Genomic DNA, 18,844 nt, shown 5'->3' with positions numbered 1-18,844 from the left:
TATTTTCAAACAAGACGAAATGAATTTAAAACATATTTACAATGATCACTTTCATTCAGATATGACTTTCAAATCATTTCAAAATGTGTGCACAGAGTGTTGGAATACAAAATTTGGTTTTGTGGTAATTGAAAAAGAAAGCCCTTTGAATAAAGGTCGTTACAGGAAAGGTTTGGACTGCTTCCTTAAGCTTTAAAATGATACGTGCATTTACTTATCAAAGCATATATGAGGCAATGCTCAGTGGGAGCAGGACACAAAATTCAAGAGAATTTATAACGATAAAGAAACTATTGAAACAGTACAAATCAATTTTATAAACGAAAAACGCAGTTAAGTGACAAGTTTAAAAACTATAGCCAGTTGTTTAATCTAAATATATATATATATGTAATATAAACATAGTTTTACCCACCCCTAATCAAGAAATGTTATATGAAAGCAATACAGAACAATTTGACGAAAAAATAATATCAGCACAAAATAAAGCAAACAAATTTGATGCGCATTATTCTTCAGTTAAATCCAGCAATCTTAATATTAAATTTAGTCTTAGCCCCTTTGAGAGGGTCTTACATCAGCTAAAAAATTTGTTCACATGTTGTTTGTATGAAAAAAAATAATTCAAAACAATGTTGAACACAAATGAAAAGGTAACGAAAGAGTTAATCAAAACAACAGACGCTCTACGTAAGAAATATAGAGCTTTAAAAATTGGTAGAGCTGCTTTTGAAACTCAAATTGAAGAATCTCTGAAGCCTATTACTAAACCATTAAACGAATTATTAAACAAATCAAAACATGAAAAGGACCATCATCAGGATAACATTGTAAAAAGTCTAATCAGTCCAGAGAAAAAACTCGTATCTGAAGAAAAGTCAAAACAGCAACAACAAAAATATAAACTTGATCTTGTGAAGAAAAAACTTTTCAACGATGACTTCATAACACCTGACACTTCCACTTTTGAAAATTCTTTATTATCTATACCGGAAAGAAATACATCAGAGAAAAATCAATCTGAACTTCTCCAATTAACAGAACAAATGCAAAAAAATGAAATTAATCAACTACCCCACGAGTATAAAGAATTATTAATAAATAACTCCAAAGACCTTGATAAAACGTATGGTGTGTATTTCAAAAATGGAAAATACCACATCGGTAACGAAGAACTTTGTGTTCTTGATAAAAATATTAAAATTAAAAATAGAATTTTCGAGGGCACAAGAGGATTATATGAACTATTATTAAAAAACAAACCAAATGAAAGCATATACACTGATACAGATTTAAAAAATTACAAAACCATATTAAATGATACTAATGCATGTAGAATCGGTTATGATCCAGAAAAACGAATACGAGGAAATAGGGGCCATAAATATAAAAAAATAATAAAAAAATTATTTCAGTCACCCTATTCTGTACGAAAACCATCACCACCTACACCATCAACACCATATTCTACACCAATAACGCATTCAGGAAGTGGTCTCATGCAAATGTCACATTCTCAAAAAGAATATATATATTGGGATGACCCAAATGAGCTTGTAGAACGAATTAGGCTTCTAATTGCTTCACAACAAGCTGGACATAGTAATCACTCAAACGAAATTGTTTCTATTATTGAAGAACTAAGAGAATCGAATATTATTCAATAAGAAAAATATGACCGTTGATAAGTTTGGTCGTTATTCACTCAGAACTCCACCTAGAGGGCCCAGGGGAGAAAAAGGACCACCTGGACCGGCTGGGCCACCTGGACCACCTGGAGAAGGTTTTCTTAAAACGGAAAATAATGATTTTAACATAAACTGGAAACTATTAAAAAACCTTCAAGATCCTTTAGAACAAACAGACGCTGCTACAAAACAGTACGTTGATCAAGAAATAGAACATGTGAAAAAGTTTTTTCAGAACATGTTTGATAAGACACTCCAAAATTTTAAAACTAACATCATTCATCGACCAGACATTGAACTCAAAGGTTTCAATTATGCCAAAAATTAATTTTAAAGTATTATTAGATGAAATTACAATATTTCTGAGAGAGTATAAACAAATTTTACTTGACGAGCATTATGAGGAACTTCTCAGAAGCATAAATTATTATAATCAGTTCGTCAATGTTTCTTGTAAGACTTCAATTTACGGGTGTCATTTCGAGAATTGCCCTTGGTCTGCTGACACATGCCGAGTGGGTCCTGATACGTGTGCATGTTTCATGCTTGATAATAAAGTAAATAGAACAAAAAAGTTAATGGCATTGTATAAAAGATTAAAATAAGAAAAAAAACAATAAAATTATAATAAAACATACATTAAATAGTTCGTTATTATTTTCTATCAATACAAATAAGTATGAATAAACGAGAAGTTGTCGAAGAACTTCATAAACCTGCCCGTAAACATTTTCCAAAGAGAAGAGTAGTTATAAAGGGGCTGGACGATTTATGGCAGGCAGACCTAGTAGAGATGATTCCATATTCATCAGAAAATAGAAATTTCAAGTATCTTCTCACAGTTATTGATACTTTTTCCAAATTTGCTTGGGGTATTCCGATTAAAAATAAAACAGGTTATGAAGTCACACTGGCCTTACAGAACATATTCCAAGAAGGTCGTTGGCCGAAGAATTTACAAACAGACGACGGTAAAGAATTTTTCAACCGGAAATTTGAAAATTTGATGACAAAATACAATATCAATCATTATTCAACGTATACTCATCTAAAAGCTTCTATTGTTGAACGATTTAATCGAACCTTGAAATCTAATATGTGGAAAGAATTCGCTGTTTATGGAAATTATAATTGGATAGATATCATAGCTCAACTTATTGAAAAATATAATAATTCAAAACATCGTACTATAAAAATGAAACCATCTGAGGTCAATTCTGATAACGAAAAACAATTACTCACCAATATCTATGATTACATTAAAATACGTCTCAAACCTAAATTCAAGATAGGAGACTCAATCAGAATAAGTAAATACAAACATGTATTTGAGAAAGGGTATACCCCTAATTGGACAACAGAAATCTTCAAAATAGCAAAAGTGAAACTCACTAATCCAATTACTCATTTGTTAGAAGACTATCAAGGAAACCCTATTAAAGGTGGATTTTACGAATTGGAACTGCAAAAAACAAAATTTCCTGATACATATTTAATTGAAAAAGTGCTTCAAAAGAAAAAAAATAAAATGTTTGTAAAATGGCTGGGGTTCTCTTCCGATCACAACTCTTGGATACCTATTCCAAAAGAAAAGAAATAAAAATCTTGTACATATTTTCTGTAATAAAAATCATTTATTGTAATAAAATTTTTGTTTTTAATAAAAATCTTGTATTTTTTAATTATAACAATGTTTTACTTTTTTTAGCAAGATTAGGAAACGTTCATTGTATAGACTTGCTTCATTTTTTTGAAATCTATTAATTCTACATCAGATTTGTATTCCAGATCCTCTTTGATAAAGACTTCAACTTCTCCATTACTTAACACTCTCTCAGTTTCGTACTCATGGTATTCATAACATTTAATGTTCAGAGTGCGTAAATTGTAGTTGCTGTCATATGTGCACCGAATTGTTAAAGCTTGGTCATCATTAAACTCCAGTTTAAAATGTCTATAAAATATGTCCTTACTTTGAATGATTCCTGATATTTCAATTTCCTTTTTTATCAAATCTTGCCTAAATTTTTCGATGGCCTCTTCAACAGTTATAATATTTCTTTCCTCTGTCAAAGTTGATAATGTTGTTGTAGTTCTTTGAGTGGGGTGGGAAGATTCCTCATCGTTTTGCAATGACAAATCTACATTTGACGTGTTTTTAAGGATACCAGCAGGAAAATAAGATAACAGCTTAAACGATAATCCTATGGTCACCGTATCGTTATTAGGAAGGTTCAGCGCAAACGTTAAATTATTTGAGGTATTGGGCTGATTCAAATCAATACCTATCGGAATCGGAGTACCGAATACAGAATGAGACAATGCTATGCATAAAGCAACCAATAAAACGTTGAATAACATTTTTCAACAAAACGTTCTTACAAAGATGATAAGATGTTTAACAAACAAGCGATATTCACAGAATGATCAAAAATTATTAAAATTAAGAAATAACACCCTAATTGTAGTGTTATAACAAGGTCAAACAAATCAATTAAAAACTTTGACATGCATACATCTATGACTCATTCTCCTTCATTACTCATTCACCAAACTATGATCCCTCTTTTTGAGTACACATTTTAAGCACCAAAATATTCTCAAATTTACTTATTTTGTTCAGAAATACTCTGAATTTGAGATTCCAAACCGATTTAAATTTATTATCAGTTATTTCTCTTTTGTTCAAATTCAAATAACACAAAGACCCAACAGTTTTTATTTTATCTCATTTCAAGCACGCGACCACACAAAATACCCCCCTACAAAAACAAAATTATAATACTCCTATCATACTTCCATTACTCATTCAACTAAATATTCCTTACCCATTGATTACAAAAACAAATTCACACAATTAAATCACCACAAACCTAAATATACTTATCTGCTTTCACAAAAAACTGTAACAAATTCACACAATTAAATCACCACAAACCTAAATATACTTATCTGCTTTCACAAAAAACTACTTAAATCTAAATTCTTATCATCTATTTCACTCACTCATATCGCTATCTCTTTCTACCACAAAATTCCCAGTCACAAGTGCCATAATATCTACTTACATGAAATTTTAATATAGTTTCGCACCCTTTGAATGATAGTGACCTAACTCAAAAATTGCAACTTATGGGAAATGATCAATAAAGTCTTCAAGAAAGTATAGTTTTGCCAAATTATATATTGAAAGTTTATGAACAAATTAATATCATTAAACTAAACTATAAATATAAACCGTTGCAATTTTTAAGTTAGGTTACTTTCACTCGAAGGGTGTGGTTTGGAAAATACTTTCTCTTATTTTTATATAATTTGTAGGCACTCAGAAGGTTATTTATACAGTTATCATGAATTCAGTTTAAATAGAATGCGAGCGGTAAAAATAGGGAACGTTAAAAGAGGATATACTGTTCCACATTGGCCTTAAAGTTTAGAATATCAAAATAAAAGGGGAAAACAGAGTTGGGTATAGCATTCCAAATTCTCGATTTGCGGTTAAAAAAAGAATCTCTATACTATACAGTATGTCTAAAATAGAGCTCAACTGTAAATTGATAAAATAACATATCCTATTATCCCATTCCAGTGAATCAAATTGTATTTTTTTTTTGCATAGTAAAACTTTTTTTCTCAAGAATTATGACCTTGTTTATATGTCCATAACATAAGGACTTTAAATCTCCTCCACACAAATTACATTTGTAAAAATTTAATTTTTTTGTTTTCGAACTAACCGACCAACATTCGTTTTTTCTTTCAACATCCATAAACCCAACGAAGCGATATAAATTTCCTCTAGGCCGATAAAATGATATTTTTGTATTTTATGAACAACGAACGGTGCCAGCAGTCAACGATTGAGAGAAGATTAGCCTTGTGCCTAAAACAAATCCTTCCGACCACCACCGCTTACCACAGCCTTAGTTCTAAATCACCCTTAATGGCGTCTTAAGTACAACAGACAAAGACAACCCCTAAAGCCTCACAAATACCTTAAAATGATTCACCTCTAAATTATTATTCCAATCAAAAAAGTTAATCCTCAAAATTTTGAGTCATTATATCAAATATAATATTTTTTTTTGTAGTAGATATTCTGTCAGCAGCCTGGCCTAGACCCAACCTAAATAAAAGCTGTTAAAAATTTTATATAGCAACAGAGATATCTCTATTATGATAATAATAATTTATATTATTATCGTATCGCCTTCGCGTCGTCGTTATAAACTTCTTTTAAGTTCCAGCTCTGCACATAGAATATAATACTTTGATGTCTATCTTCTAGACGTTATGAAGTTGGCATGGACGTGAAATGGAATTCTGATTGTCTTTGTCATTAAACTAAATACCTTAAATACAGCATTAAGAGAAAAACAAAAGAGGTTAAGTGTAATAATAACGATAATGATGTGAAGCTCACAAAGGGAAGAATGCAGAAGAGAAGAGTATAAAAGTACATTTTTCTTTGACAGACTCACTGTTGTTTGTTTCTCTTCAAAGACATTTTTGAAAATTATAATTCCACATGAAAACTCACAGGGTCATAGGGTCACAAGCATTTATACAAAGGATTGACAAAAGAAAAAAAAAGAAAAACAATAATTACAGTCCAAGAAAATTAGATGAACATTTTTCGATGAAGTTGAGTTTTGCTGGTAGAGCTTCCAGCTGGTAGAGCTTTCCATCTGTCCCCTTCTACAAATCTCTTTCCCAGTGCATGGACAACAGTATTTGCACAACCTGTGAGTAAATAGCCGAATCCTCGTCCCTCTCCAACTATCTTCCAAAAGCACTCACTGTCCTTCTTTTAGGGTCATGGAAACGCTTGTTAATTATCACCGATAAGAGGAACAAATCTTTACATCGTTTTGAAGAAAGTAAAGATTTTACAGAGTTCTTATCGAAAATGCGTGTTTTTGGTATTAGTAAATCTCTTCTTTGTTGGGTTATAAATTACTTTCAGACCGTTGAATTCAAATAGTATCGATTCAAATCTGATATCCATAACATAAATACTATTGTGCCCCAGACGCTCTTCCTTATTTTTAAAAATCATATTTTATCTAAAACTTCTAACCGAATTAATTGTTTCGATGATGACAGTACACTTTTTATTTTAGTTTATAGATTCTCATCTTTGTTTTTCTAATCAAGGGCAGCGTATGAAAAGCTTATTTATTTCTGATATTGACTGCATTTTCCTTCCAATGGGGAAAAATCAAAAATGGAATTTAATGTTTACAACTCCCCAATGCCCCAATCTTTGGTTGGTACTTCCATGAAGGAGACTGAACAACTATCAGTTGTAGGTCTGTGCATCACAAACCACTTGTTGTAAAGTGATCACATATTCGACATTGCCAAAAATGCTGCTAAGTGTTTAGCTTTTTTAAGACCATGAAGAAAGATTTGTACCCCTTCTGATCTGGACATAATTAACAAAGCTTTTATTTGTGCATAACTCGAGTATAATTCTCATATTTAGACTAGTGCCCCAAAAACGTACTCTTCTGGATAGAATCGAAAAGAGAGCTCTTAAAACTAAACGTTTCCTTCTCTTGAAACACCGCCGCAGGTTCTCATGTCTATCACTCTTTTGTCGTTATTTTTATAAACAAGGCTCTAGTGAAATAGCAAGTTGCATTCCTCCCCTTAAACAATTCAACCGTAATACCCGTACTGCAAGGAATGCCAATATGTACCAATACACACATATTTATAGTCTGTAAGAAGAAATTAAGAATATCAAAATGGTATAAATAAGCAGGGTTTTTCCTGACAGTCAGTTCAGTTCCATCTTGACACTCCTACGTATAGCAGAAAATTTCCCCCCACCAGTTGTAAGGGATCCGATGCTCAAATTAATAAATAAAATACTTGTTTAAAATTTTAATCTAGCGTATTATTTTAAAATCTTTTAAAAAAAATCCCGGAGGATTTACAAAACAAAATTCACACGGTATAAAAATAGAAAAAATTGTAACATTGGTAAACAAATATTTTCGAAAAAAAACCTTTCTAATCATATGCAAAATAGTGTTACTAACTTTTAGTTAATTTTTCAGAAAAATCCATTTGACAACTTTTTTTACAAAAACCGAAAATATTTAAAAAAAAAATTGAATTAAGAATATTGAGATCAAAGAAAGATAATTGAAATCAAAGTGTCTTATCTTATACAAAATAAATATCTTGTAAAACTTCTAGAAATTCAACTGCACGAATCTTATATATAAAAATGAATTGCAAAATGTGTTGGTTACCGCATAACTAAACAATGCCTGAACCAATGTGTCCAATTTTTTTTTTAAATGTTCGTTGAAGTTCAAGGATGGTTTTTACGGCGAGAAAAATTCCAATAATTGCCGGAAAAACCATAAAAACAGCCCTTTTCTTTTTTCCATACAAATTTTGGCTTAAAGAGTTTGCCTTCAAGTCAAATTAAAAAAAAAAAAAAAGTTTGTATGTCGATTTGCTGTTGTTTTTCGTGGATCTTCTGTTACCTTATCTACTGAGTTTGCTTTTGTCAACTGATTAACGGCTGAAACAAATCCGTATGTCGTGTTCTGTACAGAGTGTTACTCGTAGTGTGGGTCTAGTAAGTGTTTAGTGACAAATTAATTTATATTTGATATGCCTCCTTTAAGACTAAGCAATTTAGGTAGAAGAACCCGAACTGCTACAAATCAAGCTAATTATCGATCTAATCGTACTGCACAAGAACGTCAAGACCAAATTGAACGTGAAAGAATTTGGATACCGTGAAACGCGAGCGCGAAATTCAACTAATGATCGCTCAAGTTTGGGTCGAGCTGCTTTCAGTTACGATGTTTCAATTGACTACAGTACCCACCAATGTGTTGTTATTGGTTCTATCAACTTTAAGCATAATGGTTAAGTCAAATTGACATGATTGGATCCACCACCAGAGCCATTGTACTCATTAGTTTCAGGAATAGGAACAGATTAAATACACTTTTTCACAGATATCCAACACTATGACAAATGCTTAAGTTAAGATGTTTATTGTTGGATATTAGTTAAATCTAAATATTTAATTTTTAAGATCAAATATTATTTAAGTTATGATCATTGACAATCCATAAATTTATTTTAATAAATTTGATATAAAATCATGAAAATGAAAATAAATATAAACCAGCATAGGTGTTCATATATGCGTTTTGCCCCAATGTAATGGTTGGGCTCATCAGAAGATGACCATTACACCTTGTCTTGACTCATATTTTCTCGAATAAATCGAGATTCCATGTAATCCGAGAAAATATGCGTCAAGACAAGTTGTAATGGTCATCTTATGATGAGCCCAACCATTACATTGGGTGAATTATGTAGTTTCTACAAGTCTTCATAGAAAATAAATTGTAGCTATTTTTATTGCCTTGCTTATGGGACTTTTGAAGAAGAAATATTTGACTGTTAACAGCATTGATTTCAATTGAGGACATGTGCCGGATAATGTCAATCAAACTATTAATTCAATTAGGCCAGATCGCGACCAATCGTCAAATGCCTGATGCTTTTAACCAAGAGTGGCATCGCGAAAAACTCTCTTTGAAAGAATTAATACAAACAGATATTCCACTGTTGAATGAACAACAAAAGTATACATCTTATGAAAGTAACAAGTGATGAAACTGGAGGGATTTACTTCTTAGATGCTCCTGGTGGTATAGGAAAAACTTTTTTGATTTCATTAATATGAGCAACAATTCGCTCACAATATAAAATTGCACTCGATTCGTCAGAAATCGCAGAAACTTTGCTTGAAGGTGGTCGAACAGCCTATTCAGCACTAAAATTGCCATTGAATATGAAAAGCACTGAAAATCCGACATGCAACATTTTGAAGAACTCTGCAATGGCAAAGGTTTTGCAGCAATGTAAATTGATTGTTTGGGATGAAACATAACAAATCTTTGGATGCTTTAGACCGAACCTCAAAAGATGTACGAAGCAATAATAACAGATTTGGTGGTGCAATGATTTTACTAGTAGATGGTTTTCGTAAAACTTTGCCAGTGATTTTACAATCAACGCCGCAGATGAAATCAATGCATGTCTAAAGGCCTCTAATTCGTGGAAACATGTCAAAGTACTTAATTTAAGCAAGAATGTGCATGTCGAGTTGCAAAATGAACAACATGTTCTTTAAACAGTTCATTGACATTGGTATTGGCAAATTTCCTATAGACGTGTTTAGTGGCTTTTTTTTTTTATAATAAGCGCACACTCAAGGGGATATATTACCCTTATTATGTAGACACAGTGTGAGCACTAGGAAAGGGAGAGAGGGGTTGAAAGGAGTGTGGCAAGGCATTCCACATTCGCATAGTACTGCTAAAAAATGAATCTCTGTACTTGACAGTACGACCGAAGATGGGCTCGAGGATATATTGATGAGCATTCCTAGAAGCGCGAGTATTACGGTTGAACTGTTTAAGGGGAGGAATGCAGCTGGCTATTTCTCTAGAACATAAAACATTAAAATAACGGTAAAAGAGGGTGAGACAAGAAACATTTCGACGATGTTCAAGTGACTTAAATGATCTTATGATGGTAATATCACCAATCAATCTTAATGCTCCACGTTCAATACTATCCAAGAGGCTTAAGTAGGTTGCAGGAGCACCAGCCCAGATTTGGGAGTTATACTCAAGTTATGGACGTATATAAGTCTTGTAAATAACAGCCAGATCAGAGGAGGAGAAAAACTTCTTGCACCGCTTAGAAAACCCAAACATCTTGCGGCATTTTAGGCGACATCGCGTATGTGATCGTTCCACAAAAGATGGTTGGTGATACACATACCAAGAATATCGAGATGTTCAATTTCCTCGATGCAAGTGCCATTTATGGATAATGGCAGGGGGGTATATTTCGCTTTAACGATACAAGACAGCATTGCGTTTTCGAAGCATTAAATTCCACACGGTTTCTTATTCCCCATTGTATAATGCTGTTTAGGTCGGAATTTAATGAGCTTATCATATTTTGTCGTTGCAGTTCCACATCCGAAGAAGAGGGATGTGAGTCTGAAAACGAATATGAAAAGCTAAGAGTACTATAGTCACCGAAACAATGTATTGGATTAGATGTTGCAGACAGGAGATCATTAATAAAAATGAGAAAGAGTGTTGGAGATAGAACAGAGCCCTGGGGCACACCAGCATTTATTTTGTGGTTTTCAGACTTGAATCCATCCAATACTATTTGTATTGAACGATCCGAAAGGTAATTACTAATGCAATGAAGCAAGGATTCATGAAAATTGAATGCACGCATTTTCGATAAGAGAGCCAGATGCCAAACCCTATCAAATGCTTTTGAAATATCTAGTGCAATAATCTTACTTTCTCCAAAACTATGTAAAGATTTGTTCCACCGTTCGGTGAGATGAACCATGAGATCACCAGTGGACCTGTTGCAACGAAAGCCATACTGTCGGTCATTAAGAAGCTTCCGTTCTTCAAGATATTTCTTGAGCTGATAATTAATCAGCGTTTCCATGACCTTGGAAAGAAGGGACGTAAGTGCAATCGGTCGATAATTAGACGGTGAGGAAGATTCGACTTTTTTGGGAATAGGCTGGACAAATGCGGTTTTCCATCCGCTCGGAACGAGACCTGAGGAGTAGGACAAATGAAAAAGCTTACGCAGTGGTTTTGCCAGCGATGAAGAACACCTCTTCAGAACAATAGCGGGGATACCATGCGGACCAGCAGATTTGTGTATGTTAAGATCTTTTAGGACTCTCGCTACAGTACGAGTGCCAAAAAAGATTTGCCCCATAGAATCATTAACTCGCTCAAGTACAGGCGGAGTCATAACACTCACTGGCAGTGTTGAATTGGCGGCGAACTGCCTAGCAAAGAGATTTGCTTTCTCTTAAGAGCTAACAAATGGAGTGTCAGTCACAACGAGCGTAGGAACCGAGGAAGAGTAAGAATTCCTCATATTTTTTACAAATGACCAAAAATTTTTACTACCTTTGGGACATTGCAGTATTTTTTGCCGTAGTTTTTGGTCATGTAAAAATTTGGTCCGTCGTATATGGGCGTTGCAGGCCTTCCTGGCTTGCTTGAACTTATTCCGGTTTTCCTCAGTAGGATTGGCTTTAAAACAACGGAAATTTACCTTTTTAACCCTAATAACCTCTTTACAGCTCGCATCGAACCATGCGTTTTCCTTAGGTCTGATGCTTTTAACCCTATTCGGGATAAAAGTTCTCATTCCCAGGAGAATCAAACTTTTGATCATATCAGCGCTGGCGTCAACGTCACTATCGAGGAAGCATAGTGACCAGTTAAAGATCCTGAAGTAATTATTGAGACCGTCCCAGTTGGCTTTCTCGTATTGCCAAACGGTTCTCTTAGGAGCTCTTTCTTTACCTGGAGAGTTTTAACACGAGAAATTTTCTGATATGACACAATGGTCAGATGTGCCTAGAGGAGATAGAACACTAATAGTGTACTTAACAGGGTCAGAGGTAAGAAACAAGTCAAGAGTGTTTTCTGCTCGACCTACCACGTCCGATATTCGAGTGGGCTCGTCGACCAGCTGAGTTAGGTGGTTTAACTCAGCGAAGATCTCAGCACACACTCCTTCTGGTGTTGGCTGGCCCGAACGATTTCAGTGCGAGGATAGGACGAAACAATTCTTTGGATGGAATCAGACAAAGCATCAAATTCACGAGAAGTTGATACTCTTGGGCTTCGATAAAGGAAGCAATAGTGAATGATTTGCTTGTTCACGGAAAATTTAAACCACATAAAATTGAAAAAAGAATTGGTGCAGAGACCATATTGTGGCAAAAACTGATAAGTAACATCATTCCTAATGTATATAGCGAGACCATGGTGGGAAAAGAGTAATGGCGCCAAGCTATACCCTTGAATAAAGAATTCGGTGGGATCGGAATCCTCACCCACTTGGGTTTCACTTAGTGCTTAGTTCTAGTCGTGGTAGACTGACTGTTTTCAATGGAGCCACCTTTGTTTTCGATGTTAGTATATGCATGTGAATATTCTCGGCATTATCAAGGACACGTATGAAGACAACTGCTCCATAAGCCTTCTCCGACGCGTCACTAAAACCGTGAAATTCCACCGATTTCTGTGTATGGTGTGTATTTATCCATCGTGGGATTTTAACGTGTTGTATTAAAGGCAATTCCTTCTGAAAAACTTGCCATTCTTCTTTAAGATCTGATGAAATGGTTTTATCCCAATCGGTTCCTCTGCACCATAATTTTTGCATTATGATCTTGGCTTTGATCACACATGGCGCAATCCAGCCAAGCAGATCAAAAAGTTTTGCAATTGCTGATAGCATTGTTGTTTCTTGTGATAATTTTCACAAGCGAAATTAAAATTAAATTAAAGAGACAAGTCCAACTTTATAGGATATTTGATATATATTTAAAGTACTTGCTGCTAATAAAAATACACGTCTGTCTTGTCGTGGCTAGTTCAACGATATCATTTCTTTTTATTTTATTCGACAATCCTTATGTTCAATTTTCGTTAAAATATAAGAGAGACATTCAGCAAAGTTTTAGTGTTGACTATTTAGTTCAATTTAGTATTAATTAAGATTAATTATTTTTTTTGATTCATTTTCATTACTTATAGTCTAATACAAATGCATACAATACTTCAAAGATATAAAATTGTGTATAGTAAAATAAATTATAATATAAACATATTATTCGGAGTTCGCAGCTTAAACATCCTGCCCGCCTTGAAGTATCCAAAGGGTATCTTCAATCATCTAGTGGAAGCGGTGCTATCCGATGAATTGACCTTCGAATCACGCCCTTTTTGGTATTGATATCAACAACACGAACCTTCCCATCTGAAGATTGAATCAAATTTGTTATTCGTCCCATTAGCCAGTTTTGTGGAGGTGCATTGTCATCCCCAACGAGAACTAGGCTATTAATTTTGGCATTTTGAGATGAAACAGACCATTTTACTCGTCTTTGTAAGTCTACCAGATATTCCTTCGACCATCGATTCCAAAAATGCTGCTTTATCAACGTCAGCTGTCGCCATCTCTTCAACGCAGACATCTTGTAGTCAGTGACCACTGGTTCGACTATTGCATTTAATGGACCACCAATTAAAAAATGACCAGGAGTAAGGACTTCTTCAACGCTCGGGTCATTGGACATCGCATACATTGGACGGGAATTCAATATAGCTTCTATATCAGCCACAACAGTTGACAGTTCTTCAAAGGTAAGGGAAGTTTCCCCGACGGTGCGAACGAGATGTTTTTTGGCTGACTTTACGGCGGCCTCCCATAGCCCACCAAAATGTGGAGTCTTTGGAGGTATATGATGGAACTGAATTCGCTCTGCGGCACACCATTGACTTATTCTTTGTTCCGTTTTCTGGTCAAGAAAACTTCGCCTGAACTCTTCTAACTGGTTACGGGCCCCAACAAAATTCGTTCCATTATCGCAATACAGATCCTTGCATAAACCTCGCCTTGCTACAAATCGTTTAAGTGCTGCAATAAACCCTTCAGTAGTTAAATCTGAGACAACCTCCAGATGGACCGCCTTCACAACGAAACAGACGAAGACGGCTACATAAGATTTTGAAGTTCTTTGCCCTCGCAGCTTGTAAGTCGTTTGGAACGGACCGCAAAAGTCTACACCACTCTTTAAAAATGCTCTTGCAGGCTGCACTCTGTCGGTAGGCAGATTGCCCATAATTTGACCCAACATCTTTGGTCTATATTTGAAACAAGTCCAACAGCTACTAACGACTTTCTTTGCAAGTGTGCGTACATCTAGCACCCAGAACCTCTGCCGCACTATTCCAACTAGAGCTTGGGGACCTGCATGGTAATTTTTATTATGTAAAAAAGTTAAAAGGTTTTTGACAAAAGGATTAGATTTAGGAAGAAGGATGGGATATTTTACAGAATAAGGTATGTCCGCATTCTGCAGACGCCCACCCACTCTAAGGAGTTTAAATGAGTCACCGTCGAGGAAAGGATTGAGATTTTTGACGGGACTCGTAGGGCTAATTATGTCTTCTTTTTTTAATTTATAAATTTCCTCATGGAAGTTCTTTTGTTGAATATTCCAAAGAATTCTGAGCAACGCATTGTCAATCTCATCAGCTCTGATAGGTGAATTATAACGAAGTTCATATTCTTCAAAAACTGTTTTTTCTTCTTTTTGTTCTTTCTCTTCTTTCTTAATTATCATCTTTTTGCGAACTACGATGATCCAGCGAAGTATAAGCGCAAATATTTGACATGTTTTGTCAATGCTTTTAAAACGCAAGTACATATTCTCAAAGTGATCATCTATAATTTTCGCCAAAAGAACTACATTACATTTTCGCATTCCAGGAGTATCTTTTCTTATCATTGACAAATCTTTTTGTTTAGGCCACATATCTTGTGACAATTTAAGGAATTTTGGACCCGAAAACCACATGCTGTCCCTCAACTCACTTGCATAGGCACCCCGAGATACAATGTCTGCAGGATTTTGTTTTGTGTTTACATGCTTCCAAGTAGCTTGGGGCAAATTTGTTTGTATTTTTGATACTCTATTCGCAATAAATACTTCCCAACTCGAAGGATGTGCTGAAAACCAACAAAGCACTATTTCGGAATCGGTCCATAAGTAAATATCGTCAACTATATGCGAGAAATTTGGAAGAATCTTTAAAATAATAGAAGCAAGCAATTCCGCTGCACATAATTCTAATCTTGGCAAACTTTGAGTTTTTATAGGCGCTACTCTGGATTTTGCCGTTATCAAGTTGCAAGAAACTACCCCATTTTCGTCAACAGACCTTAAATAAACACAACAGCCATATGCACGTAAAGATGCATCCGAGAATCCATGAATTTGTGTGTTTCTTGACCTCAAGCTTAACACATATCTCGGAACTTTGACCAATTCCAACTCTTTCAAGTGATTTCGAAAAGCTTCCCATTCAGTAAAAATTCGTGCTTGAACTGATTCATCCCAATCAGTCTTTTTTACCCACAAGCTTTGCAACAGAATTTTACCTTTCACAACAACTGGGTTAACTAACCCCAATGGGTCAAATAGAGTAGACAATTCAGATAGAATAATGCGCTTTGTTATTTTCTGGTTTAACTTAATTTCTGGAATCACATACTGGAGCTCGTCTGAAGATGGATTCCATTTGATTCCTAAAGTTTTAATAATGTCTGCATCATTTATTCTAAGTGGTTTCTCTCGTTCTACTTCTGGTACGACATCCAACAAAGTTTTTTCATTCGACCACCACTTACGAAGCTCAAAGCCTGCACTAAGTAAAAGGGTTCTAACTTCTTCATATATACCAAAAATTTCTTCTGGCGAATCTCCCCCACTGATTAGGTCGTCCATATAAAAATCCTCATTCAGAACTTTTGAACCTAATGGAAACATACTTGCACCTTCTTCTGACAATGTCTTTAAACAGCGGATAGCTAAATAAGGCGCCGAAGTTGTTCCATAGGTCACTGTATTTAACTGGTACACCTTTAACGGATCCGTTTGATTAGATCTCCAAAGAATACATTGGTATTTACGATCATTTGGATTCACTACTATTTGGCGGTACATTTTGGAGATGTCAGCTGTAAGTGCGTATTTGTAACAGCGAAAACGTAATATAATTGAGTAAAGATCATCTTGCATTATCGGACCTTTCATTAAAATATCGTTTAAGGATTTACCGGATGAAGTTTTAGCACTACAATCAAAAACTACTCTAAGTTTTGTAGTTGTTGATTCCGGTCTGAGCACGTACTGATGGGGGCAAAAGTACTTCATATTTTTAGTCTCAGCATCACTAACTTCCGACATATGTCCTAGATCCTCATACTCTTTCAAAAAATCTACGTATTGTTCTTTTACAACGATATTCTTCATAAGCCTCCTTTCCAACGACATAAATCTCTTTTTTGCTATTTCAAAGGATTCTCCTAATGCCGATGGATCTTCTTTAAACGGAAAACTCACAACATATCTGCCTTCCCCATTTTTCTCTACTGTATTTTTGAAATGTTCTTCACATTTTTCTTCTTCAGGGTTAAGCAGTTTAGAAGTTATGGGATAGTTTTCTATTTCAAACAACTTTTCAACACGTTCGTGGAGATATTCGTCTTTCGACAACTGCTCCCCTCCTACAAGGCAAACTGTCCTGGCTGATGCATCTGATGAATCATATGATCCCGAAACGACCCATCCAAAAAGGGTCTTTTGAAGAGTAAGCTTCTCTTCCAATTTGATCTGACCAATCGATAAAAGGTCAAAGAAATGGTCTGCGCCTATCAGCATATCAACTTTAGCAGTTTCGTTGAAGTTTGGATCTGCTAGTACAATATTTTTTGGTATTTTCCAACTTTCTACCTCAAATGATTTGCTAGGCTGATGATTAGTAATGTTTTTGATTACAAGAAGCTCTAATTCAGTCTCAAACTCAGAAATCCTGGATCTACAAACCGATTTTGTGGTGTATCGGACATTTGTGACCCCGTTCCCTATTCCACTTATTTGTATATCTGCCTTGGATTTTGATAGTCTAAGTCTTTGCACCATACTTTCAGTTATGAAATTTAATTGCGAGGCCGAGTCTAACAAAACACGCGCAGGTTGAAAATTACCATAACTATCTTTAATTAAGACAACAGCTGTGGCTAGAATAGTTTGATTAGATGACCTGCCAACTAATGAAGCCGAGCTAGACTGGCCCTGGCCTGAGCTATCGTTCGCATTATTGACCGAAAATCTGTGGAGTAGCTTATTATGAGGTAACGAGCAAATGCTGCACTTTGGCTTAGTACAATGTCGCACAGAATGATCCTTTCCCAGACAATTTATACAAAGGATACGCTTTTTAACTTCCAGGAACCTCCTTCCCACTGGCAAGCTATCAAATTCTGGACAAGAATCAATAAAGTGTTGCAAGGACTTACAATATTCACATTGTATGCGCTCCGCGGCTAACGTTGTAGCTTTAAATTTCCTAAACTGCTTTTTTCCACTATTTTGCGAACTTGAATGATCGAATTTCGCCTGACTCTTAGCAGAAGTGCTTGGCTTTGGAATCCTAGCTTCTTTTGCTTCTAAGCTTTTACAACGACGATCTAAAACTTTATTAAATTCATCCCACGTTGGGAGCTTATTATAGTCCATTTCATCCTGCCATTTCGATTGAGTTTCTTCATCCACTCTATCCATAGCTAACGAGATCAAAATCGAGGAAGCTATGTCTTTGTAATTTCCTATTGCAAGCATTGCAGTGAAATGTGTATTAAAACTATCCTCCAAATGACGTAAAGATGAAGCAGATATTTTAGAAAGTTTTGGAAATTCTAACAAACTATTTATGTGCTCTTGAAATAAAAGAGTCTTATTATCAAAGCGGGCCTTTAATCTATCTAGTGCTTTCTGATAATTTGAGCTAACGACATTAAAGTCTCTTACAGCATCCAATGCTGAACCAGAAAGATATCTGAGCAAGTAATTAAACTTTTGCAAAGTGTCAAGGCTTTCGTCTTTGTGAACTAAATTCGTAAATAATTCCATAAAATTAGGATATTCTGAGAATTTACCGGAAAACGTAGGTAGTTTTATTGGTTCTAACTTTGAGCGAGGGCGGGGGTGCTCTGGAAAATATGTTGCATTTAAATGCTCAGCAGCAGTTGTGTTGCCCCTCATGTCCGATAACAATGTCATTATTTTTGTTTTCGCGCAAACATAAATTTCTTCTACCTCTTCACGAAAAGCCTCATTAGTCTTTTCTTCGTCAGGGTTATTAAATCTTTCAATGGACGATTGAACATTCAATATCTGTTTAAAATATGACTCAAGAATCCCTAAACGACATTCTAGTTCGGGTTCTGAAAGCGTACTTCCCTTCTGTATTATAAGGTTCTTCGTTCGACTCAGATTTCCCTTTGATGACGCACGTAATCCTTTCAAGTCAGCCAAAGTCTTCCCTACGCTCTGTTCACTTTGTGATGCCTCATCTTTACTTTGCTTATCGTCAGGCATCGTAGCTATCTAATGCCAACAATTTTCGTTAAATCGAGGATAATCTTTAGCAACAACAAATCTGCACACAACAATTTCCAAATTCGCC

At 35.1% G+C, this 18,844-nt stretch overlaps 1 protein-coding gene across 1 annotated transcript; it reads right to left on the bottom strand.

Moving 5' to 3' along the window:
* Positions 1 to 13,476: 13,476 nt before the first annotated feature.
* On the bottom strand, positions 13,477 to 18,756 carry LOC129941346 (uncharacterized). The gene has a single exon (XM_056049949.1). It carries the CDS (start codon positions 18,754 to 18,756, stop codon positions 13,477 to 13,479), a length of 5,280 nt encoding a protein of 1,759 aa, XP_055905924.1.
* Positions 18,757 to 18,844: the final 88 nt, after the last annotated feature.

Source organism: Eupeodes corollae, chromosome 1, assembly GCF_945859685.1.
Source record: "Eupeodes corollae chromosome 1, idEupCoro1.1, whole genome shotgun sequence".
In the NCBI taxonomy this organism is placed as follows: domain Eukaryota; kingdom Metazoa; phylum Arthropoda; class Insecta; order Diptera; family Syrphidae; genus Eupeodes; species Eupeodes corollae.
This window is presented reverse-complemented; position numbering and strand designations above follow the sequence as displayed.